The sequence below is a fragment of the Hylobates moloch genome, unplaced genomic scaffold (assembly GCF_009828535.3).
Source record: "Hylobates moloch isolate HMO894 unplaced genomic scaffold, HMol_V3 SCAFFOLD_18, whole genome shotgun sequence".
In the NCBI taxonomy this organism is placed as follows: domain Eukaryota; kingdom Metazoa; phylum Chordata; class Mammalia; order Primates; family Hylobatidae; genus Hylobates; species Hylobates moloch.
Genome location: NW_026652293.1, coordinates 12,371,124 through 12,397,988, shown reverse-complemented (window position 1 = coordinate 12,397,988; position 26,865 = coordinate 12,371,124). Strand labels below are relative to the sequence as shown.

At 51.6% G+C, this 26,865-nt stretch overlaps 1 protein-coding gene and 1 pseudogene across 1 annotated transcript; one reads left to right on the top strand and one right to left on the bottom strand.

The window, feature by feature from the left end:
* Positions 1–1,962: 1,962 nt before the first annotated feature.
* TNNI1 (troponin I1, slow skeletal type) lies at positions 1,963–9,443 on the bottom strand. Its single transcript, XM_058430748.1, is given in 6 exon segments — positions 1,963–2,070; positions 2,994–3,170; positions 4,668–4,757; positions 6,159–6,290; positions 6,858–6,899; positions 9,429–9,443. Coding segments are annotated over 6 exon segments (564 nt in total).
* A 10,797-nt stretch (positions 9,444–20,240) lies between these two features.
* On the top strand, positions 20,241–20,650 carry LOC116457893 (peptidyl-prolyl cis-trans isomerase NIMA-interacting 4-like; annotated as a pseudogene).
* The last annotated feature ends 6,215 nt before the right edge of the window (positions 20,651–26,865 follow it).

Sequence of the window (26,865 nt, the reverse complement as noted above, 5' to 3'; positions counted from 1 at the left end):
GCAGAGGCCCGAGGGACAGGAGAGCCCAGGAGAGAAGGAAGGAGTCACCTGGTGGCCAGGCCTGGAACTGCAAGTATCTCTTCTGTGAGGCCACCTGCCTTGTGCAGCAGGACTAGGTGAGGGATTGAAAGTGCCCTGACCTCTCAACTCAGCACGTATCAGGGAGAGTTAATCCAGGTTTGCAGAGGAAGGAGAGTATGAAACCAGGCAGGAGAAGCGGCTCTTAATGGAGAGGCCTCTTCTGATGGCCAGAGTCGGGGCAGGACAGGGTCATTTCTTGGAGGTCAGGGCTCTGGTGAGGTGAGCATCCTGGGTGGTGAGTGTGTGCTGTGTGACGTCACAGGGACTGGGCAGAAGGGGCCCCAGGGGGCCCTGGCAAGCAGCCACCAATTCCTTAGTCCTCCCTTCAGACCCCGAGTTCCGGACTGCAGACAGGGTGACTGGAGCCCAGCCCAGCACAGCCCTGTCTTCACAAGCCCCAAGTCTTCCCTTTCTTCTCAGTGCTCACAGTCAGAGCTGCAGAAATGACCAGGAAACTGGGTTTTTAATGAAGAAGCTGTGATGCCTGTGGACACTGTACACACATAGAAGGGGTGTGGCACAGGGCTGGAGGAAAGGTGTTCTCACTCCCTCCTCCTCCTCCACTTGTTACACCACGGGGTGGCTGAGAAGCCCCAGGTGCCTCATGGGTGGGTGGAAGCCCACCCTGCCAGGGTGAGGTCTTCAGACACTCGCGTTTTTCCTGCCTCTTGGATATCTGTTTAATCCCAGTTCCAGAGGTGGGCATGCAGGCTGGAGGGAAGAAGTGGGGGAGAGGTGGGAAGGGATGCTCCAGACACAGGCAGAGAGGTGAGTGAGCTGGGTTGGAGAAGAAGCATGAAACAGGAGCTCAGAGCACAGCACAGCAAGCTGGCCTGTAGGGACAAAGAGGCGAAGCCATCAGTTCCCGGGGACCTGTGTGCAGCGCATGAACCCCTGACTTACCTACAGCACATGCAGTCCCCAGGGCTTCTCAGCCCTAGTGCTCTCCTGACTGGATCTTCATTCATAAGGGCTCCTACAAAACCTCAGCTTCTCAGCCCTCGGGCACAGTTCCTCCCCTTTTGGGACCCGTCACACCGCTCCTCCACACTGGCCCTCAGCTCTTACCTAGCCTTGCCGTGCTACTCTGTGGCTGGTTAATTCCCACCTCCATGCTTCTGTTGCACCATTAGCCCTTCAATGTGCCCTTCCCTTTACCAGCTAACACTCGCCCATCACGTCCTCAGAGAGCTCCTCCTCTCCAGAAAGCCTGCTCTGACCAGTGCTGTCTGGTGGATGCCTGCCCTATTGCACATTCTCTCAGCACTTCCGTAGAGGGTTTTTACGTGGCCTGATTTCCTTGCTTTGCCCAGTTTCTCCAGCTATTTCATCAGATGGTGGGAAGTCTTAGCTTCCATGAGTGGTAGCTCCTTGGGAACAGGTACTGTGAGTGCTGGGTACTTCGCAGGGAGCACAAATAAAGGACATTGCCAGGAGGTATTTAAAAGTGCATAGATTCTCAGAAAGTCAGAGATGAAGGGATCCCAGGGACCCTCTAAGCTAGTAGTTCTCAAACTCTCATGTGCATCAGAATCACCTAGAAGGCTGGCCTCACCCCAGAGTTTCCAGTTTAGTGGATCTGGGGTGGGGACTGATCATCTGCATCCCAGGTGATGTAGATGCTGCTGGTCCCAGGACCACACTTGGAGAGCCACTGATTTGATACAGCCCCCAATTTCATAGATAATGGGAACAAAAAGGGCCACCAAACAGAAATGACATGCCCAAGTATCTGAGCCCAGGAGAGCCAACTCAAATCAGTCTCATAGGTGCCTTTGTCTCTGCACCACACTGAGTACAACCCGCCTGCCCATTGTGGACTCCCTCATTATCCTTAGACTCTGATGGACCTCAGAGAAGGAAGCTGGTCTCTAGGTACCTCTATTGTGAGGTCGGAGACTTGGCAGCATCAAACATCTTCTTCCGGCCTTCCATGCCAGACATGGCCTCCACGTTCTTCCTCCAGTCACCCACCTCCACAGGCCGCTCCTGTGGACAAGGGGCACACACATCAGGGACTTGCCAGGCTGGACGGCCCCCCAGCTCAAGAGAAGCTGGGTGATAGAAAACCAGTCTCCTCGGATGATAAGAAATCCTGACGCCCCTCCCCAGCTGGTAAAGTCCTAGAACTCAGCCAGGCAGGTGGACACGGGCCAAGCCGAGGCCCCACGGGAAAAAGGAAGCTGTGTGGCTTGGGAGCACTGGGTGATAGTGGCAGCTATGGGGCTAGTTCCCACCTCAGTGCACCTCAGCAAAACCTCCTCCAAGGCTCCATGCCACCCTCCTGGTCTGACACTTAGCAGGCTCAAGGTCACCTCTTCCAAGAAGCCTTCCCCTGCGAATGCGGTTGCTTTTCCATTTCCTCAGTATACTGTGTGGCTTAACTCTTCTCCTCTGAAGCTTCTTGGGCCAGAGACTATGTTCCTTCATCCCTATTCCTTACAGAGCCTATCAATTTGGGGCACATATACTGTGAATTCAACCAACTTTGAATAATTTGTTGCTGGGTGGTTGAACTCAGTTCTCTAATGCCTGTGCTCGTGTGTGGCTATAACCAAGATGAGCTGCTGTCTCCTTTCCCTGTGGTGACCAGGCAGTCATCTCCACCATTACCCTAAATCTCCACATTATCTTCACACTGGGAACAAGATTTTTACTTCGTTTCTCAGTCTGGGGTCTAGCTTTCTTTATGTCCTAGTTTCTTCATCAGACTGGGAAGAGCCTGAAGGAAGGGAGCAAATCTTCTTTCTTTCTTCCCACACTGGTCTCCCAAAGCATTCTAGAACATTCTGTCTGTCAAGCTGACTGGTCTCCAACAGGAGCTCCTGGGCCCGCCTGAGGCCATGTGAGGGGTTGACAAGGGGAAAACTGGCAGGGCAGAGGGTGGAAGGTTCTGAGGAAAGGGACCCCACCTTCTCTGTGTCTTCCTTCTTCACAGACTTGAGGTTGGCCCGCAGATCCATGGACACCTTGTGCTTGGAGCCCAGCAGGGCCCGGAGCATGGCGTCAGCTGAGACACGGACCCGACGCAGGGGTGGGCGCTTGAACTTCCCACGGAGGTCCATCACCTTCAGCTTCAGGTCCTTAATCTGCAGGTGAGAAGCGCCCAGGGCTCACTGGAGAGGGAGCTAGCCACAGGGCACCCTTCCTGAGGACCTCAGACTGCTAGGGTTCCAGCCAGAGATACACCTTAAATTGTCCACCCTTGAAGCCAGATCTATCAGCAGCCACCAACCTTTTTGTCACCAGGGACCGGTTTTGTGGAAGACACTTTTTCCACGGAGAGGTGGTGGGGTGGTTTCAGGATGAAACTGTTCCACCTCAGACCATCAGGCATGAGTTTGATTCTCATAAGAAGCGTGCAACCTAGATCCCTCGCATGCACAGTTCACAATAGGGTTCACACTCCTGTGAGAATCTAATGCCACCGCTGATCTGACAGGAGGCAGAGCTCAGGCGGGAATGCTCACTTGCCCACTGCTCACCTCCTGCTGTGTGGCCCAGTTCCTAACAGGCCACGGACAGGTACTGGTCCACAGCCCAAGAGCTGGAGATCCCTGCTCTAGGACAGTCAGACCCACCCATCCCTTTGCAAATAACCACTGCACATTTGCTGATAAACGGATGGTTAAGTGGACAGATAAAGTCTATTAGCCGTTGCTAACACTGTAGCCTTGAATAAAAGGGGCGGCTCCACCAGACTGAGACTTGTCTGGTTTGGAAGCCCTATTTGGAGTGCAGGCCTGCTTCCTCTTGTTCCTGCAGCCTCACCCCTGCTTCTAACTTATTCCTCCCCAGTAAGCCTTCAAAGCAGCTCACAGCCTTGGTCCAGCAGGGTGATAAACTTCCAGGTCCTAGAACCCTGGAGGAATTTCCAGGGTGTGATCTCTAGAGGGAATTCTTACGAGCTTGGTGACCCCGCATATCATTCCTGGTGGGCAGAGTGGGAAGGAGGGAAGTGGCTTGTGCTCCCTCCCTGCCCCCTCCTCACTGCTTGGACAAATGCCCCAAAGGAGCCCTGTCCTTCCCAGCTCTGCCCCTCCCCACTGGAGCAGAGTCTGGATGGAGCTGATCCTCCCACACCCCATGCTAAGGGAGCACAGAGCACCGGAGTGGATGCCAGTGACCAGCACTGGTCCCAGGACCACCACTGTGCAACTTAGGACAAGTCCTTGGCCTCTCTGATCCTGAGTGTTGTCCTCTGCAAGGTGCAGATAATAGCCCCTACTTCATCCACAGGCCTATAGGGAGGATCAAAGGCTATAACGCATATGAAAGCACTTCATAAAGGTAAGACATTATTAACAGGCATATGATTAATTGTGTGGGTGGATAAAGAGAGCAGCTTCTGTTAGGCTGATGAGCCCACATGGCAGGTAGCGAGGAAGTTTGTACTTTTCGTGTGTGATTATCCACTCTGCCCATCTCCAGCCCTATGGGGCTAGGGCGGAGAAACCAAACCTTCCTGCTTAAGTGGCCCCTTCCCAGGCCCTGTGGAAGGAGGGGACCTCCCATGGCTGCTGCATCCATGCCCATGCCCCTGCCCAACCCATTATGGCCATGCCCCTTCCCTTCCTTAGCCTCACCTCCCTGGTGTTGTGGAGGCATTTGGCCTCAATGTCGTATCGCTCCTCATCCACCACCTCCACCTTGGCATGCAGCTCCCGGCACAGGTCCTGGGGGCCGCAGATGGATCATGCACGTGTGAAGAAGAAGGGAACAGAGACATCAGTTTCCAGCCCTTGACCCTCTCCCCAGCCCCTTTGCAAGACCTGGGATCCAGAGAGGAGCTGACAGTCTCCTCCACTCTGAGGCTCGTGACAGGCAATAGCTCAAAGGGTATGCCCTCTGTTCTCCTGTCTGAATGTCATGATTTCTTAAAAAATAGTATTCCTTCACTTGAACCCAGGAGGCGGAGGTTGCAGTGAGCTGAGATCACACCACTGCACTCCAGCCTGGTGACAGAGCAAGACTCCGTCTCAAAAAACAAACGAACAAACAAACAAAACTAGTATTCTCGGCTGTGCACGGTGGCTCATCCCTGTAATCCCAGCACTTTGGGAGGCCAAGGTGGGTGGATCACCTGAGGTCAGGAGTTCAAGACCAGCCTGACCAATATGGTGAAACCCTGTCTCTACTAAAAATACAAAAATTAGCCAGCCATGGTGGTGTGCACCTGTAGTCCTAGCTACTTAGGAGATTGAGACAGGAGAGTCACTTGAACCTGGGACGCAGAGGTTGCAGTGAGCCAAGATCATGCCACTGCACTCCAGCCTCAGCAACAGAGTGAGAATCTGTCTCAAAAAAAAAAAAAAAGTATTCTTTCATCATGGCTCATTGCAGCCTCAATCTCCTGGGCTCAAGTGACCCTCCCATCTCATTTTTTTAAATTTTGTATAGAGACAAGGTGTCACACTACGTTGCCCAGGCTGGTCTCGAACTCCTGGGTTCAAGTGATCCTCCTGCCTCAGCTTCTCAAGATGCTGGGATTACAGGCATGAGCCACTGTGCCCAGCAAAATAAAATAGTTTTCTTATGATAAAAGTAATGCGTTAATTTTAGACATTTTGAAAACTATGTATTAAACAAAAATAATAAAAGGTGAAATACCTAGTGATGCCACCACCCAGGGAACTTAGTAACATTTTGACATATTTCCTTCCAGTCTCTTTTCTCTATAATCACTGGCATTTAAACAATTTACCAGTGTTCTGAAAACATTAAAGACCAAACTCTAGGAAAGGATAGACAAATCCTTGGAGAAGTGGGGCTTCTCTTAACCCCGGCCGCCTCCGCACTCCATGCCACCACACTGGCTGATTGTGAAGCTGGGCCGCCCCAGCCCAGGCAAGTCACGCCTCCCCTCTGAGGCTCAGTTCAGTGCCCGTAAAATGGAATCTAATGTTCCCACCTCATAGGTGGTTGTGAAGATTAAATGAGACCATGTAAGGGAGGAGTGCCCTGTAAATTATGGAGCCTTGAGCTGGTGTTAGTTCAGGCTCCTGCCGCCTGGTCCTTGGAGCCACCCACACAGCGCCTCCAGCCCCGCCCTGCCCCGCCCCACCTGCCAGGCTCACCTGCAGGGCGCTGAGGGACAGGCCACGGGTCTGCAGCGTGGGGATGCGCTCTGCCAGGTAGCGCACCTTCTCAGCCTCGCGCTCCTCGTGCTCCTGCTCCCAGCATTCCTTGGCCTTGGCCAGCATCAGGCTCTGGACAGGACAAACCTGCTGAGCTGGGGGCCTCACATCTCCCACCCGGCATCAGGGAATGAGGGGAGGGCAGCCATAGCCTGGGCCAACTCTGAGACCACTGTCCAGTGTAGAAGTGTATGCAGCAGCCACGGACAGGCCATGCATGAGGGTACACCAAGTGGCTGCACACAATGTTCCTCAAGCCCTGGAACTTGCTTTCCCCGGACAGTCTTCCTCTTACCCACTTACTGTCTGTTTTGACCCACAAAGCTCCAAAGAGAGAAACACATATGAAAATAAAGGAAGTCCCTCTGCCTGCACGAGTAGCTTCCCACTCTGAAGCTGGTCACCACCTACTCTAGGGACCACAGGCGGGTGCCAGAATCCATACTTCAGGATCCCACCTACTGACCACCTGAGCCTGGCACTGGCTCCAGCAATGCTGGACTCCTTCTGCCCCTCATCATCTTCACTCTGGCCTCCTTCCTTTCTCCTTTCCATAACCCTCCACATCCCTTCACAGTCTGCTCTGCTGCCCCTCTGCCTCCCACTAGGCATCCCCCCGCAGCCAGCCCCCAGCCTCACCTTCAGCAAGAGTTTGCGGGAGGCAGTGATCTTGGGTTTTCTCTGTGGGCAAGAAGAGAGAGAGACAGATCGTGAGGCAGAAGCTGCAGAACTGGAATTCTGGTCTAGGACAAGACAAGTGCCAGCCAGGGTTCTCTATCTTTATCCAGAATCCTCTGCTCACCCTACAGTGCCTTAAAAGCTCATCTCTGTGATTTAACCTCTGCAGTTCAGAGAAGGCTGCAGTCAGCTACCTTGACCTAGGGGCAGAAGCCTTAACTTCCCACTCTGATTCTGCTGCTGCTGAAATCTTGTAAGATACTATGAGGGCCACATGGCTTCTACAGGTACCTCCTTCCTCATCTGTAAATAAGGATATTAGGACCCTCCCCCCTTACTTAGTTCACAGAGTTATTGCAGATGAAATGAGATCATGGATGTGCAAATCCTTTGAAAATCGTAAAAGCTATGTATGTTTTCACACTCCAGGTAGCAATACAGCAAATACCTCGATGATCTGTCATGCTGCATAAATAAGCTGTGAATTTCCCAAACAAATGAAATGTATCTATGTAGACCTCAAAACTTTTAAAAATGTTAACACCACCCATACAAATCTTTCTAAGATATAAAACCACTGTTTTATCTTCTTATCAAAGATCCTAAACATGTTCTTGCTTACTAGTCCTAGCCCTGTGACAGTGGTCCCTCGGGGTTGGCAAAGGTGAGTAGGGCTGCTTGGCCCCCAACTAATGAGACTGTGATGCCTTTCGAGCACTAGTGTATCTTCTGGGCCATAGGCGGTCACTTCTCATTGCCAGCAGGAAGCATCCTACCTAGACTTAATGTGCTGCGAGCTGGGAGAGCATGGCTCTCAAATGTTATTCCAGGGTGCAAAGTAGAAGTGATTAGGCTTTGAGAGGGAAGTTCTCATGAGAGACAATGGATGAGTTTCAGCAAATGGAATGTGTAACTTCTATTCTGACTGTTCAGAGTGGTTGGTTTGTCTTTTCCTCTCCTAAAGATTTTTGTTACATTTCAGATAAGTGCGATTTCAAAAGAAAGAGCCTATGATATGACTCTAAGCATTACTACCATGGTTTACACACTGTAATGTATACATGGCAAATGTTTGACTGCGATCTTGTTTCCCCACCACTTGGTGAGCCGATGGCCACCTCATCTGACCATCAGTCAGTGAAGACTCACTTTAATACGAGCCTCAGCAAAACTTAAAAATTCATATGAATGTTGAAAAGTAACATGTTCAATTCTTACTGAGAATCTCTGTGCCAAATGTCCCCTCTGTCAATACTGCTAATTCTCACTATTGCCATCCCTGGGCCCACATTCCTATCCCTGCCATCCCCATCCTTGGACTGTACATAGGCTGTGATCTCAGTGGCCTGGTAAGTCTGAAGTGTATAGAATGGCCAGTGTCAGGGTTTTCTAACACCTGAGGGATTTAAGGACATCTCTTTGCTCCTCGCTCAATGTTCAGCAATTGGGCAAGGGTGGAATAACCCAATGACTATCCCTTACCCTTCCAATATGGCTTTGCACAGGATCAGCTCTGCATGCAATAGGATGGTCCCCCCAGGACTGGACCAGCTCTCAGACTGGGTGAGGAAGAGCTTGTGCTCAGCAAGGATGCAGAGTCACACCCAACCCTGCTGCAATACCAGTCCTTCCAGTGACATGGTACACTGGCACAGCAACTCCCTGGACACTAGGAAGCCCCACATCCAGAATCTTTGCCTGACATTTCCATCTCCTGGGAATTTGTTCAGCCACTAAATACCCTACACCCCCTGGACTCCCACCAGGCCTTAACACAAGCTCTCCCCTCTCCTCAGATGCCAACCCCACCTTCCCACCTTTACCAGTCGTTGGAGTCAACCAAGACAGAGATACCCCAAATATCACTTACCTCGCTTCAGGCATCCATCACAGGAAGGACAGGGAAAGAGCAGAACACAGAGTGAGTATGAACAATGAGGATTACATGTGCAGCCACAGAACCTCACAGACCAGCTTGTGGGAGGAGGGGGCTGGTGACAACAGTGAGCCAGAAAGTCATCAGGCATCAGGCAAGGCGAGCGGTTTGAGGTTCCGGCAGAATAGAATAAAAACCCAACAGCCTTTTGAACTATGGGGCATTCTTATCGGGAGGTACTGGGCATCGTAAGTTGGGGACAAGTGGTGGAAGGGGAGGGAAGTCTTAGCGTAGGGTTCCAGTAACATGAAAGCATCCATCCATGGGCGTGTGGGTAAATTCCCAAAGCTTTGTTCACCTGCTGCGCCAGTGTTAAGTGGTGGCCTGGTACATGCAATTCATGTGATAGATCAAGACACGAAAACTCTGAGGCACAGGCCAAAAAGCACTCCCAGGGCAACCTGGGAGTGAGTTCTGCTCAATGGCTGGGAGGACACAGGCAGCACGGGGGAAACCATCAAGTGCTGTCCCTGTTTGAGGACCTGGTCTCTTAGGGAAAAGCTTTGGGGGTTGAAAACATGGTGCCTGCACTGTGGGGCTGAAGTCTGTGGCAAAGGGACTTGCCTTCCTGGGGCCCTAGATGGCGGTGAGACTACTTACACTTCCGGCATGGTGGCAGTGGGACAGCACCTAGGGGGCACAGAGGAATCATTCATGAGGGAAAGTGGAAACCCCTGCCCCCGCCCAGCTGGGCCTTGGGAGCTCAGCCTAGGAGACAGAGTCAGAACACAAAAGGAAGAAATCAGACACATTGGATTCCAGCAGGTCGAGATGGGACAGGGTTGCAGGGCAGGGGTCAGCCAACTACAGCCCACAAGCCTAACCTGGCCCCCAGCCTGTTTTTGCTTAAAGAATTGTAAGCTTTTTTTTTTTTTTTTTTTTTTTTTTTTGAGAATTTGCAACAGAAATCCTATGTGAGCTACAAAGCTATCTGGCCCTTTCCAGATAAAGCTTGCCAATCCCGGTGGAGAACAGCATGGAGTCCGTAGCAAATATGTTTGGAAAGTGAGAGCAGCTGGGCGCAGTGGCTCATGCCTCTAATCCCAGCACTTTGGGAGGCCAAGGCGGGCAGATCACAAGGTCAGGAGTTCAAGACCAGTCTGGCCAATATGGTGAAACCCCGTCTCTACTAATAATACAAAAATTAGCCAGCTTGGTGGTGCACACCTGTAGTCCCAGCTACTCGGGAGGCTGAGGCAGAAGAATTGCTTGAACCCAGGAGGCAGAGGTTGCAGTGAGCCGAGATCGTGCCACTGCACTCCAGCCTGGGTGACAGAATGAGTCTCCTTCTCAAAAAAAAAATAATAATAATAAGTGAGAGTGTAGCTCACTCATGAGGGCCTTGAAGCACAGGCTGAGTTTAGGCTTTATCTTGTGGAATAAGGGTGGTCACTGAAGGGCTGAGAGAGAGGAAGGCCTAGAAAGTGAATGAGCAGAGTGGATGTTGGAAAACGGGTAGCTGCCACATGGCACAACTCCATCCACAGATGGCAATGCAACTGGCACCCCCAGGGTGGAGCAGTGGGAGGCCCTGAATGGGAGAGGATAAGCTGCGAGGCAGGGGAAATCCTGTGTTCATCTAGTCTGTCTTTCCCCTCTCTGGGTTGGTTTTCCTCTCGGCAAAATTAGGGGTTAAATCAGTAAGTTTCTTCTTGATGTTTATTATTAATTAATATTAATTAATTAAAATAATATTTAATTAATATTATTTGGTTGAATCCTTTGTTCTAACCAAATCATACTTGGAAGTAAAATAAATTCAATCAGTAAAAGCAAAACGGCATTCTGTCTATCAGAAGGTGGAGGGTGGGAGGAGGGAGAGGATCAGGAAAAATAACTAATGGGTACGTCTCTCATACCTGAGTGTTGAAATAATTGATACAACAAACCTCCATGACACATGTTTACCTGGGTAACGAACCTGCACATCGTGCACATGTACCCCTGAACTTAAAATAAAGGTCAAACAAACAAAAAGAGCCAAATGGCACTGGTTGAAGGGGGCTGCCATAGCAGCCCTGTGGTCTTCTGTGAGGACACTTGGCTGTGGAATACAGTTTGAAGCCCCCTGACCTGGTGATCCTGGGGCCCAGGCCAAAGAGGGGGTCCGTGAGGCTGCAGAGGGAGATGTTCCAAAACCAGACATAATTCACCGTCTTCCCTGGGCCTGGACACAGAGCATTCCAATGCAGGGGAAGGGAGGGACTGTGCAAAAGCTCAGGGAAAGGAAGGGGACAGCTGAGGTGGAGAGCAGGTGTGCAGCGGCACACAGAAGCCCTGAGCCAGGCTGTGAAATGAAGGATGGGAGGGAGAGCCTAGTGTGTGTGGAGCGGGCAGGCATGGAGCTCGGGGGCAGGAGTTTGGACTTGGTTCAAGAACCTGGTTGGGGGTCTGGGAAGTGGGAATTAAAAGACACTTGTAAAGTGCCTGCCAATAATTGTATCCCAGAGCCACCCCTTCCTCTGCCCTAATTCTCTCCTTTCCCTTTGTGCCCATGAAGCACTGTCCCCACCCCAGTGAACACAGCTTTGGCCACCTCCCCTGAATCTCCCAACGGGTCAGAAAGCCTTCTGGGCCTTCCTCCACCTCTGCCTCTGCCACCAGGGAAGGGTAAGGCTGGGGTGGAGGAGGTGGAGGGGTAGTGTGACCCCAGAGTCTCAGCTGTCATGCCGGGGCACAGAGGGAGGGGTATGGAGACAATCCATGAATTCCTGAGATGCTTGGCTGGAATTAGATTTTACAGGCAGCTGCTTATTCTGAGGGCTCTGCTTCTCCAAAGACACTGAGGAAGTCCAAAGGAAACACCAGCTGGCGAAGAGCCACCTCCAGGCCCATCTGTCCATCATCAGCCTCCAGGAATGCCAGTGTCCAGAGGGCACCAGGTCTGCGTCTGTCTCCCTGGGATGTGCCTTTTCCTTGGTGGGCATTTGGCAGTGATCGTGCCTCCCTGTCTCCCTCAGAGAGCCAACTGTCCCCAGTGTGGGGCCCTACCTTCCAAGGCCAGTTTACACCTCCTGCCAAGCTCTGACAAATGCCAGACCAAGGGGTCCCACGTCAGGCAAGAGGCCTCAGCCTGCGCTCTGACACCCACCGGACGGGGGCCCTTGCCAGGCTCTGTGGAAGACAAGCAAGGACTGATAAGTCGGGATGAAGATAGCAGCCACTGGAAGGCATGGAGAGCCAGGATTCCATCTCCTCCACAAGTAGCCAGCAAGGAGATAATGAGAAAATCCTCCACCCGAGGGAGGGAGCAAAGAGTCTCTGGTGGTTGCCTCAGAGCTTGGCTTTCCCTTCCTTGAGGCTTTGCAGCGTGGAAGGGACTATCAGCTATACTATGAGATTGAGTCTGTGTGTGTAAATGTGTGTAAGTGACTGTGTGTGAGAGTGTGTGTGTGTGTGAGAGAGAGTGTATGTGTAGGGGAAAGAATTGATCTCTTTGCACACCCAATGATCACGTCCACAAGTATCTAGTTAGGCTCATATGCTTCCCCCTGCTCCCCGCCCCCTGACCTTGGACCCCCGTTCAAGGGCATCCCTGTCTTCCTTGACTGACGGTTAACACTCCCAAGCCCATGGCGCTGGGCTGCACCCATCTTGAGCTCTGAACAGCAAAGCCTAATCTCAGAGCTGCTGTGGGACTGTGACTCCCAAACTTGGTGGCAGGTGCTGCCTTCAGCCCCCACCTGAGACAGGGACCGCCACACGCCCCCTGCCCCAAGCCTTGGGTTGCCCTGTAGATACTGCCCTGGCTTATGTGTTCACTGGCTCCTGTGCCCCAACCCAAAATGCCACCACCATTGCCTTCCTCCAAGAGGACCCCCAGTATCTACTGCTGCTCCTCAGAGCCAGGAGCTCCGAGCAGGAGCGGTCAAGAGGGGTTGCCGGTCTGCCCTCCCCTGCTCTTGTGCTACAGTACAGAGGGATGGGCAAAGGGAGCTAACAGCGTTGCTCAAAGACAAAGAACACAGAAGCAAGATGGTTTCCTTGGTCAACAGGGAGCTCTGGCCCTGCCTTCTAGGCTCCCTGGAAGTCCTGCGTGCCAGGCACCCTCCTTCTCTTCCGCTGCAGGCATTGCTGACTTTGAGCACTCACCCGGCTCTCTGATCCCAGGGCCACCCCTTCCCCGGGGTGCGCTCTCCCTTCCACACCCTGCTGGGCATCCTGTGTGAAAACATCATCCCTTAGGCTCTGCCTTGGGGCTCCTGAGGAACCTCATGGAAGATTCTGCTCCTTGCTCGCAGCCTCCAAATGGCCAGGAAAAGTTTTCACCTCTCGCAATAGTTTTGCAGGAGAGATGCCATTCTGTGGGACAAAATGCTGTGGGAGTATTTTAGGAATGTTCTACCAACAAACCAACTGCACAGGCAAGAAACGATTTTCTCCAGCTCCAAGACCTCGCTTTCTCCTTAAACAAAAGCCCCAGGTTCTCTGCCTGGGATCAACCTACATCTGAAGTTCTGGGCTGCAGACGCTTACCTTGTTCAGTCCTCGTGGAGCTGGGCTGGCCTGTGCCTCGCCGTAGACTGCAGACTGTGAGGGGCAGAGCCGAGGGGAGGCTATGAAAACTGTGTCCAGCAGCAACTGGCCGGTAAAAATAGAACAGACCCACTGCCCCCTCCTGCTGCCCCTCCTCCCTCCCACCCCTCCCACCACACACACACACACACACACACCTCACAGGGCAGATGCGTGCTGCAATGCACACAACAGGCACATAGGCGGAAAGCCATGTGAGTTTGTGGCTCAGGAGCAGAGGCAAATTCTGTGCACATAGGTGCCACCAACTGAGTGAAACCAGCACCCACCTGGGGAGACTTGAGCTGCAGAAAGGGAAAGAATGAACAGCCAGACCAGGTGTGGGGACTGAGCAGAGATGGGACCGGGAGGGGGAATGAGGGAGAGCAAAGGGCCACAGCGAAGGCCCAGAGGGGCAAGTAGCAGCTGGGGGAAGAGGACCATTGGGCTAACCCTGCATCTCTTATAAGGCAATATGGAAATGAGGCCCCCGAACCCATGCCCCAAAAGCCCAAGAGGGCTAAAGACTCAGCTTTCAGGGATTTTTCAGTGGCTCTGGTGCACGTGGGATAAGAGGGTGCCTGGCTGTGGGGAGTATTGTGAGCAGTGTTGCAGGCTGACCCCAGTGAGTGTTTCCAGGGCTGAGCAGAATGGCAGTGGCAGCAGGGCCCACCTTTACGCTCAGGGAGGTCTGAGGGTCTGCAGACACTCTGCATCCCCCTCCAGATGGGTTTCCTGGAGTCTAGATTTCCCAGGTTCCAAAAGACACCCGAGTCTCATGCCTGGAACTCAGTGAGACTAATTCGCCTCTCCCCTGCCCTAATCTTCATCTCCAGCCAGAAGCTAACAGATCCCAGGGAACTGGAGCCACAGGGGCTGCACCTGTTTACTGGGTTATTTTTAGGATGGTTGATGGACACATAATACCGACCCTATAGTCAGAGAAAGACAATGCCTGCTATGTTAATCCTGTGGCTATTATAGTCTGTCATCTCATGGGTTGGGGCAGGACACTGACCCTCTCAGAGGCCAGAGAGAGGCCTCTCAAGCAGGAGGTTAGGGAGCCCCAGCCATGCACCCCATTTGGAGAGGGAGAGAGTAATGGGCAGGGGTGTCCTAAGGAGAAACACCCCAGTGCCCACAGAGGTAAAGGCCCTGCCCTCTCTACACCGACATTCTGCTGCCTAACAGAGGTTGCTCTAATTCTGTTCTGGTCGGGTCAACTTTGAGAAGCCTCTATGCGAGAAGGCTGCCAGGGAGAAATGACAGGGTCTGGGGAGGCATAGGGGTTGGGGACATAGGATTCCAAGTGGAGAGGCTGGGATGGATAATGAAGGCGGGCTCCAGCCAAAAGGAGCAGCTAGAGGGGAGAAGGAATTTAGGGGCTTTGCAGATGAGCCTACTGGAGTTTATTGCCTTGGCTTATTATAATTTATACAATAACTTTCCATTTATTTATTTACTTTTTGAGACAGAGTCTCGCTCTGTCACACAGGCTGGAGTACAGTGGCTCACTGGAACCTCTACCTCCCGGGTTCAAGTGATTCTCCTGCCTCAGCCTCCTGAGTAGCTGCGACTATAAGCGCGCCACCTTGCCTGGCTATTTTTTGTATTTTTAGTAGAGATGGGGTTTCGCCATGTTGGCCAGGCTGGTCTCAAACTCTTGGCCTTGAGTGATGCACCTGCCTCGGCCTCCCAAAGTGCTGGGATTACAGACATGAGCTACCATGACCAGCCTATACAATAACTTTCTTAAAAGGTCTTGATATCCTCAAAAAATGAATTCTCTGCATGAATTATCCTGCTTTTTGAAAAGGAAAAATAAAGAGGACAGTTCGACAAATAGAAGAACAAAGCAGGGTGAACACAAGCCAAGAAAGTAGGTGGCCGGATGTCCGCAGTAAGACGTGGAGAACACAGCGCAGCCAGGGGCCCTCTCTGGGCAGGAGCCATGGAGAATCTTAGACTCGGAGTGATTCATCTTCACACCCTGTTGGGCAGCATGGGGCCAGGACCCCTCACCCCAGTGTCCCAATTCCATCCCCACCACCCCTGCACTCCACGTGGAATCCAGCCTCCAGCTCACCCTCTCAGATCCACCCTGACCTTCGGTCCCAGTTCACAAACTGACTTCTCTAGAGTCTCTCTCCTGCAGTCTCTCAAAGGTGGCCTTCAAAAGCAAGAATGCAGTGCCCTGTTGTCCTTGCCCCTGACCCCCATCTTCCTTCATGTATGGAGTGAGTGCAGAGCAGGCCCCAATGATTCAGGCTGCCCACACCCAGCTGAGGGGCCGCCACTGGAGGTCTCAGCCCTGTGGCCCACTCGCTGCCCCAGCCAAGTGCGCCTCCACAGCCTTTCCCCTCCCCTCCTTGCCTACAGAAAAGGTCACCCCTTCTCAGTGCACATCTGCCCTGGGGCCAGGCTTCCTATTCTCCCTGCAGAGCAGGCACAGCTGTCCCAGAGCTGAGGTTCTGTCTGACACAGATGCTCACTGGTCGGGGAGGACCCTTCCTAGACACAGAGCCAGAGAGAGTGCTCCTGGCCCTGGAGGGCCCCAAGCAGCACCCTTTGTGCTAGGCTGAATAACGGCCCCCATAGGTGCCCATGCCCTAATGCAAATGTGAATCTGTTACCTTATATGGCAAAGGGACTTTGCAGATGTGATTACATTAAGATACCTGAGATGGGGAGATTATCCTGGATTATCTTGGTGAGCCCAATGTAATCCCAAGTGTCCTTCTCAGCTGAGTGAGGCATGAGGAGCAGGGTTGAGAGAAGGAGATGTGATGAAGGAAGCAGATGTCAGAAAAGATGCTATGCTGCTGGCCTTGATCATGGAGGGAGTCCATGAGCCAAGGAATGCAGGCAGCCTCTAGAAGCCAAAAAAGGCCAGGGAACAGCTTCTCCTCTAGAGCCTACAGGGGGACGCAGGCCTCCCACCACCTTGCCTTGCAGCCCAGGGAGACTGACTTCAGACTTCTGCCCTCCTGAACTGTAAGATAATAAACTTGGGTTATTTGTGCTGACTTGTCACAGCAGCAATGAGAAACTAATACATTCTTCAGTGCCTTGATGGGCCCTGGACTTCATGGTTCCAGCTATGCTTGGGACTAGCCAGGAAAACGGTGAGCCTGGGAGGGTCAGTGAAACAAACCAGCCCAGGTTTCAAAGCAAGGCAGCCCTGAGGAAGAGTGGGCCAGAATCCAGCCCAACCAGGGCCTGGCCTTCCGGAAAGCCAGTTCTGATCTTGCCGAGAGCATCGCAGGACGCCAGAGCAGGAAGACTGTCCAGTCCAATCCATGTGCCTGTGAGGAAATCCAGGAGAGGCCACAGGGTGAGGGGTTAGGTCTCCTAACTCCCAGCCCAGTGCTCTGTCACGCCGCCCACAAAGCAGAGACACTTCCCTAACCTTAACTTTAGCCCAATTCTAATCCTAACACTAACCCTCCTTTTAACCCCAATATAATCCCTGTCCCTGTCTTTATCCCTAACCTACTAGAACCTTCACCTTCTTGCTCTCTACTCTCTTGCTTGGTTTACTGAGGTGGCCGCTTGCCCTCTCAATCCATTCTGCACACAACATGAAAAATGCTAAAACTGACCTTGTTCTAATTCCTAGTCCAGATTCATCTCCAAGCCCTACTCTAGACCACATGAGTTTCCCCTCCTGGCATTGGCCCTAGCCTTATTGCGGGCCTTCTAGACACTAAGCTGAATTTAGGTTCACTGCAGAATTGATCCAGCTATGCAGCAGCTTCTCTGAACCTTGGCTTCCTCATTTGTAAAGTGGGTTAAGGGTGTGCAGGGACCTGAGGCTGAGCCTGGCTTCCATGGGGTCCCCCTCCCTGGGACAAGGCTGCTGGCTCTCCCTTAACCTCTTCTTAAAAATATTTTTTAATTTTTTATAGAGGTGGGGTCTCCTTATATTGCCCAGGTTGGTCTTGAACACCTGGGCACAAGCAATCCTCCTGCCTTGGCCTCCCAAAGTGCTGGGATTACAGGCATGAGCCACCATGTCTGGCCCCTTTGTCCTCTTTTAAAGTCCAGGGAGAGGCTGAGGCAGCCTTGACCAGAATCCAGGCCTCAGGAGAATGGCCTCTGTGGTCAGTACCCTCTCAGATCTTCTGTGACTGCCCAGCTCAATGGAAATGGATGGAAGAATTGCCAGGAGAAGGAGTGAGAACCAGAGCTGGCCAGATCGCGGGAGGAAGGGGCAACTCCAGGAAAGAGGGATGGTGAGATGGGTGTCGGTGAGAGGAGAAGGCCTGGAGGGGTTTCCAGCCTCCAGTGCCACTGGCTTCCAGTGTCATCCTTGTCCCTCCCAGGGCTAGGGAGGCCACAGGGCAAGGGAAGGAAGTGTCTGGCCAGAGGAGCTAAGCCTTGTAAGGCCGTGGGTTGTGGAGTCAGGGCCTATCACCTCAGAGGCTGACACCTGTCAGCCCTGGCTGCCCTGGCTTGGTTTGGGAAGCACAGAAGCCCAAATTAGCAAATGACAAAGCCCAGACCATCTGTCTTCCCAGCAGCCCCTCCTGACACGGGCTCTCCCGCCACTACTCAGGGGCATTCGCTTCAGTGACAGCCAACCCTACACCCCCTGCCCTCGCCTTCTCCACCCACCCCCTCTTAAGCCCATCGTGGTTCCAAGGCCAGCTTTCTGTGGCTGAGTTCTGACGGGGGCAGGGCTGGGGGCTGAGGGGACTAGAGCAGAAGGAACAAAGAAACCAAAAGCTGTCACCCCCAATTTTTCACCACAAATCAGCCTCACATGAAAGTTTGTGGCATTAGAGACATAGCATAGTGAGGTGAGTCAACACTTTGGAAGTAGACTTTGGAAGTAGACGGCTCTGCCACTCACCAGGAACGCTCACTAGTGAAGCTTAGCAATGTATCCCTCTGAGCCTCCACTTCCTCATCCGTAAAATGGGGATAATAATGGTGCCCACCCGGGGGGTTGCTGTGAGGCTCCAATGAGGTGCTGTGTATAAAGGGCATTGCAAAGGCCTGGCACAAGGCAAATGCTGAACAAATGTTGGTTCTTAGTATATACCCCTCGAGGCCTCACACTAATGTTCTGAGGTAGGCACTATTACTTACCCTACTATACCCACGAGGAAACAGACTCACAGTGGCTCAGCAATCACCCAGGGTCCCACAGCAAGGACGAGGCAGAGCTGAGAGTTGCACCCAGCTCTCTGGTGCCAAAGTCCGTGCTCCCGCACGTAGTAAGTGTTCAGTAAACAGGGGCCATTGCTATGACTTTCATGTCCTCATCTTCAGCCAACACTGTGGTTCCCACAGAGAACTTGGAATGGACCAGTGTTGTGACCCCAAAGCTCTGTATAATTCATCCCAACATTAAACACAGTAAATGGGCTGAGCATGGTGGCTCGGGCCTGTAATCCCAGCACTTTGGGAGGCTGAGGCAGGCAGATGGCTTGGGCTCAGGAGTTTGAGACCAGACTGGGCAACATGGCAAAAGCCCTATCTCTACAAAGAATACAGAAATTAGCCGGGTGTGGTGGCGCAAGCCTGTGCTCCTGGCTACTCGGGAGGCTGAGGTGGGAGGATTGCTTGAGACCAGCAGGAGGTCAAGGCTACTATGAGCCAAGATCACATGCCACTGTACTCCAGCCTGGGCGACAGATGAGACTCTGTCTCAAACAAAACAAAAAAAAGCACAAGTGATGGTTTGAATGACTGATTCTTGATGTACCTAATTGTAAGAGGTTTGGCTGTGTAGTAACAAATAATATTAGCCACTCTTTTTAGCACTGAGACACCATGAGAGGAGGCTCTTCTTCCCCTCCAGGGAGGCCTGGGTGGGGCTAGAGATGGGATGAGTGGAAGTGAAGGAGAGGCAGGGCAGAGGGAAGAGGCTGAGGGTCTTGTGAGTCCCTGCAGCTCCCAGCACTGGGCAGGTGGGAGTACATCTCTCACACTCTGCACCCTCCACACACCTCCCCATGCCCCGACCCCCTCCCACACCCACCACCCTCTGCCAAACCTGTTGCTTCACTTCTCTCTTGAACTACCTGCTCCTTGAGCTCAGCATTGCCACACCCTGAATTCTGTTCTGGCCCATCTAGTTTCTCCCATCAGCCCAGTGCTAGAATGAAGGAGGAAGGCCCAAAGACCACCCTTCCTGTGGCAGGAAGCCCCAGGTTCCTCTTTTCTGTGCTGCCGCTGAGCCTCCACACTCTGAGTCCGGGACTGGCAGTGCCTTGACAGGTACCCTCGAAACAAGCTGCCTCTCCATGAATCCCCATAATAAGTCGGTGGGGCTGACCCTGTATGTCCAGGGACGGGGGGATGTGGAGGATAGTGATGGAGAGTGAGCTAGCAAATTAGGTGTAGACCCCTCCCTAGGAACTAATTATTTTCAAGCTGGCACATGAGCAGTTAGCAACCCTGGGAACTAGGACACCAGGTTACTGTGTGTCTCTCCCAATTCTGCCCCACGCTACCCACCCACCAGGTTCCACCCAGCTCTCCTGCACAGGACTTTCTGTCTCCAATGCCTACTTGCTTCTAGGCATTGCCGCCCCTGTGTTTTTGGGTGCACAGTTCTACCTTCCCTCTGAAAAGGCTGTCCCCAGAGGCAGCTGATGGGGCTTCTCTCCTCCATCTGTTCGCTCTGGACCCAGCATGGTGTGCAGCAGAACAGGCCCCTGCCCACTCCCCCACCCACCCCCAGTGGTTTTCAAACCCTTATAGGGCATCCAAATTTTGGGGAGGGCTTGTTAAAACACAGATTCTGGGCCTCACCTCCCCAAATTTCTGATTCACCAGGTCTGGGGTGAAGCCCAGAATTTTGCATTTCTAACAATTTCTCAGGTGGTACTTACGCTGCTGGCCTGTGGACCTCCCTTTAAGAACCACTTAGGCAGCTGAGACTTCAACAGCAAGTTTCCAAGATGCCACCCAAAGGAACAAGTGGTTCTGGAAAAGGGGAAAGTGGGAGCAAACTCTAGGAGTGACAGTGCTGGCAAGAAGGCTCAGGGTCCCAAAGGCGGTGGCAATGCAGCTAAGGTCAGACACATTCTGTGTGAAAAACATGGCAAAATCATGGCAGTCATGGAAAAGTTAAAGTCTGGGATAAGATTCAATGAAGTGGCCTCACAATACAGTGAAGATAAAGCCAGGCAAGGGGGCGACTTGGGTTGGGTGACCAGGGTCCATGGTGGGGCCGTTGCAGGAAGCAGCATTTGTCTTGTCTGTAAGTGGGATGGATAAGCCTGTGTAACATCCACCAGTTAAGACAAACTTTGGATATCATATTATTATGGTTAAAGGAAGAAAATAAAATCATATGAAAGACTGAAAATAAAAAACACCTAAAAGCACCCCTTCTAGGCAGACACAACACTTTCGTGCTCACCCTCAGCAGGGCCCCTGAACTGGGCATAGGCAGCCCCGGCCCTGGTCCATCCCCCATGCTGCCCTCCCCACCCTACGCTTCAGACCCAGAGAACTCTGGAGCCCCCCAAACACTCTTTATCAGGCACCAACCCAGGCCCTGGGGTACAATGATGAACCTTGGCTCCTGTCCCCGCCACTGTCCTCAGCACAGTGCTGGCCTCATGGATGGTTTGGGCAGCTGGATACAGCCCCTCAACGTTCCTGATCCCCTCATACCATGCTCACTCCATTCCCATCTTCCCATGCAGCAGATGGCGAGGGACAGAAATTATTTTCTTCTTTGCCAGAGGAACGCGTTTAGTGCCAGGGCTAAGAGAGGAGAGTGAGTCTGTGGGGACGGCATCCCAGCCTGCCGTCCTTCCCTGGGGCCTGCTGGAGCAGCCTGGCCCATCCCAGCACCAGGTCCGTTTGCCCAGCTGCCTGGGCAACACCCTGGCTCAGAGTTCTCTGTGTCTGAAGCGTAGGGTGGGGAGGGCAGCATGGGGGATGGACCAGGGCCGGGACTGCCCATGCCCAGTTCAGGGGCCCTGTTGAAGGCGAGCACCGCCAAGCCCCTCCTCGCTTGATGGCCCCACCCTGAACCCTCTCTGCTCCCTCTCTGTTCTCCCTGTCACACAAAGGCCCAGCCACAGCCACTGAGCCAAACCAGAAATCTGAGGGTCACCCCCTCTGCTCCCTTTCCTTCCTCCTCACAGCCAGGAGAGCAGCAAGTCCCATCCTGCTCCCCTTGAGGCCTCCTAACCTGGCCTCCTCCACAGACCCATGCCACTGTTTTTGCTCGAGCCACTGTCTTCTGCCAGCTTCACGGCAGCAACCTCCTCACCACTCCGGCTGACTGCTCCAGAAGCCTCTCCATCCCACTGCTGCCAGAACCACCTTCTTCAATGACAATATGAGGATAAAATGCAAACCTGTGGTCAAGTCACATGTGCTTTTGTGATCACACCCTTACAGCTTCCCTAGCCCCTATGCCCCCTGGTCCCAGCTGCACAGAACTATTCAACATCCCCAGATCGCCAGAGGCTTCTCCAAAGGCCCTTCTCTCCCAATCCACCCATCCTCCTACACTCCTCCAAGTCTCAGTGAAGCACTGACTCATTCAGGAAGTCTACCCTGACCACCCGACTGCATTAGGAGCCGCTCCTCCAGGCCCCATAGCCCTGTATGTCCCTCTTTCTCTACATGGCATCCACAGTATCGAAGTCATCTATTTACTCATCTGGGAGAAACTTGAGTGTCAACACTATGTCTTATGCAGTTTTATATCCTCAGTGACCACCACAGTGCCTGACACATAGTAGATGCTCATTGAATAAACGAATGGACAAGTAGCCAACACAGAAAGGCACCTTCTGTCCAGACACAGTGCAGGAAATTGCCTCTCATGGCTCAGGAGGAATCTTTGCTTGTTTCTCAGGGTCCTGAAATAAGGCTAGGGGGCTCATGGCTAAGGGTACAGGGAAAGGAACGTCTGAGAAGCCATCTCTTTCAAGTTCTTGGCACCTGGAGTGTCTGGGCACCAGATGCCCCCTCCCCCAGAGAGAAGCAGCCGCAGCCACTCACTGACCTTGACATAGGTGATGAACTGCTCGCCCCTCCAACAATGTGCTCGGACACACATAGAAACAACAGCTGGGCACCAGGCCTTTGTTGATGTTAAACTTAGGCCCTGGGAGGTCACCCTGAACTATGACCACCCCCTCCACCCCGTGCCCAGGCTGGGACCAGAAATGTCAGGGGGAAGCAGGTGCCAACACAGACGAAGAGCCCTGCCCTTGTTTCTGGTGTGTATCCCCACCTCCCTGGCCGCTTCCTCCTCCGGCTGCATTCTCCTCCAAAGCCCCGTACCTCCACAGACCCCAGCCCTCCTTCTTTCCCACTCTCACTCCCATGCCCCCACCCCATGACTGTTTTGCAGGAGGCTTGGGGAGAAATTGAGCAGAGTGGGACATTCTCAGTCAGCAGATCTAATGAAGATCCTTCCAGACCCTAGCCGGGATAGGACAACTTCTCCAAAACTCTGAGGCTGGGCTAAGCCTCTTTCTGAGGATAGGGCTTTCATGGGGTCTCACCCTGTTCACACTGGGGCAGGGGGAGGGGCAGGCTGCTACCCTCCTCTCCATGCAAGAAAGAGGAGGCCTCCCTTTGCTTCCTTTTACATGCAGACTCCCAGCCACACTTCCACCCATCTCTTTGCTGGTCATCAGGGCTCAGCTATAGGAAAATTGGTAACACAAAGCCCAGCTCTAAGGTGCTCACTGTCAGTCCAGCAGGGAACAGGACTGCAGACATATTACTACACCCAGAGTGCACCTGCTGCAGCAGAGGCCGGAAACCAAACAGGGCCCTTGGGAGCTGGGGGTGGAATGAATTTCCCCAGCCAAAGCAGGGGGTGGAGGGGGATTAGGCCCCCTAAGACAGACCCCTCTCCGCCCCATCACGGACTATCCTGGGCTTGCGACGTGGTAAGCTTCTTGAAGAGTGGTCCACTGACTCCTGGGGGTACCATATTTGTCTTTGCATTGGGTTGGCATGTGGGCTGATAGTGCAAAGGCAATGGTGGGTAAAACTGGTGCCGTATTCTTTCCCACATTGCAGTCATTGGGGCCAAAAAGCCAGTTTTATTTAAGTGTCCTTGATGAAACAGAAAAAAATGTTAATTGTATTAAATTAAACATGTTTAGAATATAGAGCACTTCTGCCATAGACCAAAGTATATGGAATACATATCTACATATCTATGTGAGCTATAAGTGCTGTATTCCATCATAAAACATCTTTTTTTTTTTTTGAGACAAAGTTTCGCCTTTGTTGCCCAGGCTGGAGTGCAATGTCACAATCTCAGCTCAACACAACATCCACCTCCAGGGTTCAAGCGATTCTCCTGCCTCAGCCTCCCAAGTAGCTGAGATTACAGGCATCCACCACCACACCCGGCTAATTTTGTATTTTTTTTTTTTTTTTTTTTTTTTGAGACGGAGTCTTGCTCTGTCGCCCAGGCTGGAGTGCAGTGGCGCAATCTCGGCTCACTGCAAGCTCCGCCTCCCAGGTTCACGCCATTCTCCTGCCTCAGCCTCTCCGGGTAGCTGGGACTACAGGCGCCCGCCACCACGCCCGGCTAATTTTTTGTATTTTTAGTAGAGACGGGGTTTCACCGTGGTCTCGATCTCCTGACCTCGTGATCCGCCCGCCTCGGCCTCCCAAAGTGCTGGGATTACAAGCGTGAGCCACCGCGCCCGGCCTAATTTTGTATTTTTAATAGAGACAGGGTTTCTCCATGTTGGTCAGGCTGGTCTTGATCTCATGACGTCAGGTGATCCGCCCACCTCAGTCTCCCAAAGTGCTGGGATTATAGGCGTGAGCCACTGCGCCCAGCCAAGATATCATTTTTACTTGGGTAAAGGACTGATTGAAAAACTATTGTCTGGATGCAATGGCTCACACTGGTAATTCCAATAATTTGGGAGGCCAAGGTGGGAGGATTACTTGAGACCAGCCTGGGCAACATGTAAGACCTCATTTTTACAAAAAATACAAAAATTCGCCAGTCATAATCGTGTGCACCTGTAGTCTCAGCTACTTGGGAGGCTGAGGCAGGAGGATCACTTGAGCCTGGGAGGTCGAGACTACAGTGAGCTAAGATAGCACCACTGCACTCCAGCCTGGGCAACAGAATGAAATCCTATCTCAAAAAAAAAAAAAAAAAAAAAAAAAAAAAAAGGAAGGGAAGGGGAGGGGACAGGAGAGGAGGAAAGGGGAGGGGAGGAGAGGGGACTATTGGCCGGCTGCAGTGGCTCATTCCCGTAATCCTAGCACCTTGAGATGCCAAGGTTGAAGGGTCACTTTAGTCCAGGAGTTGGAGACAAGCCTGGGCAACATGGAGAGACATCTGCTTTACAAAAAAGTGCAAAAATTAGCCGGGCGTGGTGGCACATGCCTGTAGTCCCAGCTACTCAGAAGGCTAAAGTGGGAGGATCACTTGAGCACAGGTGGTCGAGGCTACAGTAAGCTGAGATTGAGTCACTATACTTCAGTCTGGGCAGCAGAGGGGCACCGGTCTCAAAAAAAAAACAAAAAAAAAAAGAGAGAAGAAAATAAAAAGAAAAACTGTTAATTGGACTTGACTATTTTCTCAAAAATGAACAAAGTAAGCCTGTGACTTTTTTTTTTTTTTTAAACAGAATCTTGCTCTGTCACCCAGGCTGGAATGCAGTGGCCCAATCTCGGCTCACTGCAGCCTCCACCCTCCAGGTTCAAGTGATTCTTGTGCTCCAGCCTCCCGAGTAGCTGTGATTACAGGCGTGCACCACCACGGCCAGCTATTTTTTGTGTTTTTAGTAGAGACAGGGTTTCACCATGTTGGCCAGGCTGGTTTCAAACTCCTGACCTCAGGTGATCCTTCAGACTCACCCTCCAAAAGTGCTGGGATTACAGGCATGAGCCACCACTCCCAGCCTAAGCCTGTAACTCCAAGGAAAACAGTTCAGAGTACTTGTTGCCAATTATAAAATTCAAGCTTTCCAACAAAAATTTGAATCTTGAAAAGTTCTATCTGCCATCATGAGCTTGACAGGTTCCCAAACATGTAAAGACTTTTCAGATAAGATCAATGGTGATATTAAGGATGTAATTGTTTATCATTGTTTAATGTATGAAATGCATCAACATTTGGAAAATATGCATAACTTGGAACATCAATATCCTCCAAATGACCAAGGCATAATGTCACAAAATCCAGAGTATTAAAACTTTATTGATAGGTTTCAGATTGTACATTGTAGCTAACCCTTAAGAAACTCCCACTTACCGAGTTTTGATGTAGTACCCAAGAATATCCACAATTCTCTGAAAAAGCTATTAAAATACTTCTCTCAGCCGGGCACAGTGGCTCACTCCTGTAGTCCCAGCACTTTGGGAGGCTGAGGTGGGTGGATCATGAGGTCAGAAGTTTGAGACCAGCCTGGCCAACATGGTAAAACCCTTCTCTACTAAAATACAAAAATTAGCTGGGCATGGTGGCGTGCACCTGTAATCCCAGCTACTCAGGAGGCTGAGACAGGAGAATCACTTGAACCAGGGAGATGGAGTTTGCAGTGAGCCAAGATCATGCCATTGCACTCCAGCCTGGGCAATAGAATGAGAATCTGTCTTGAAAAAAAAATACCTCTGTTTTCTGACTACATATCAATGCAAGACTAGACATTTTTTGTTGTATTTCTAACAAACAGATTGATTGCAAAGCAGATATGAGAATCCAACTGTTTTCTATTAGGCCAGACAAGTAAAAGGATTTGTAAAAATGTAATAAAATGCCACTCCTCACTAGGTATTTCTGCTCTGTAATTTTATCACAAAACCTTTTATTTATAATAAATAATAATATTTTATTTGTATTTTTTTACACTATAATGTATAATATATTGTTACATTATTTATGACGTATAATAAAATAAGTTAACATGTAAAATGGGATTATTATAATTACTGAATGAATTAATATATTTTAGGCTGGGTGCAGTGGCTCACACTTTTAATCCCAGCACTTTGAGAGGCCAAGACAGGCAGATAACTTGAGCTCAGGAGTTCAAGACCAGCCTGGCCAACATGGTGAAATCCCTGTCTCTACTAAAAATACAAAAATTAGCCAGGCGTGGTGGCACATGCCTGGAATCCCAGCTACTTGGGAGGCTGAGGCAGGAGAATCACTTGAACCCAGGAAGCGGAGGCTGCAGTGAGCCAAGATCGCACCACTGCATTCCAGCCTGGGCAACAGAGCAAGACTCTGTCTCAAAAATATATATGTTTACCTTTTTTTCTCCATTTTAATTTCTGATATGGAGAATATTGATAGATTTAACTGACTTAAACAAAAAGTCTTTGGAGTCCTTAATAAAGGGTGTAAAGGGGTCCTGGGTCTCCCTCTGTTGCCTAGAGTGTCACAAACTCCTAGGCTCAAGCGATTCTCCCACCTTGACCACACAAAGCATTGGGATTACAGGTGTAAGCCACTGCGCCCGGTCGGGGGTATATATGTTTCATTCAAAGTTGGTGACCTGGGGCTGCTACATTGAGACCTGACTTTACACCCTTTATTATTAA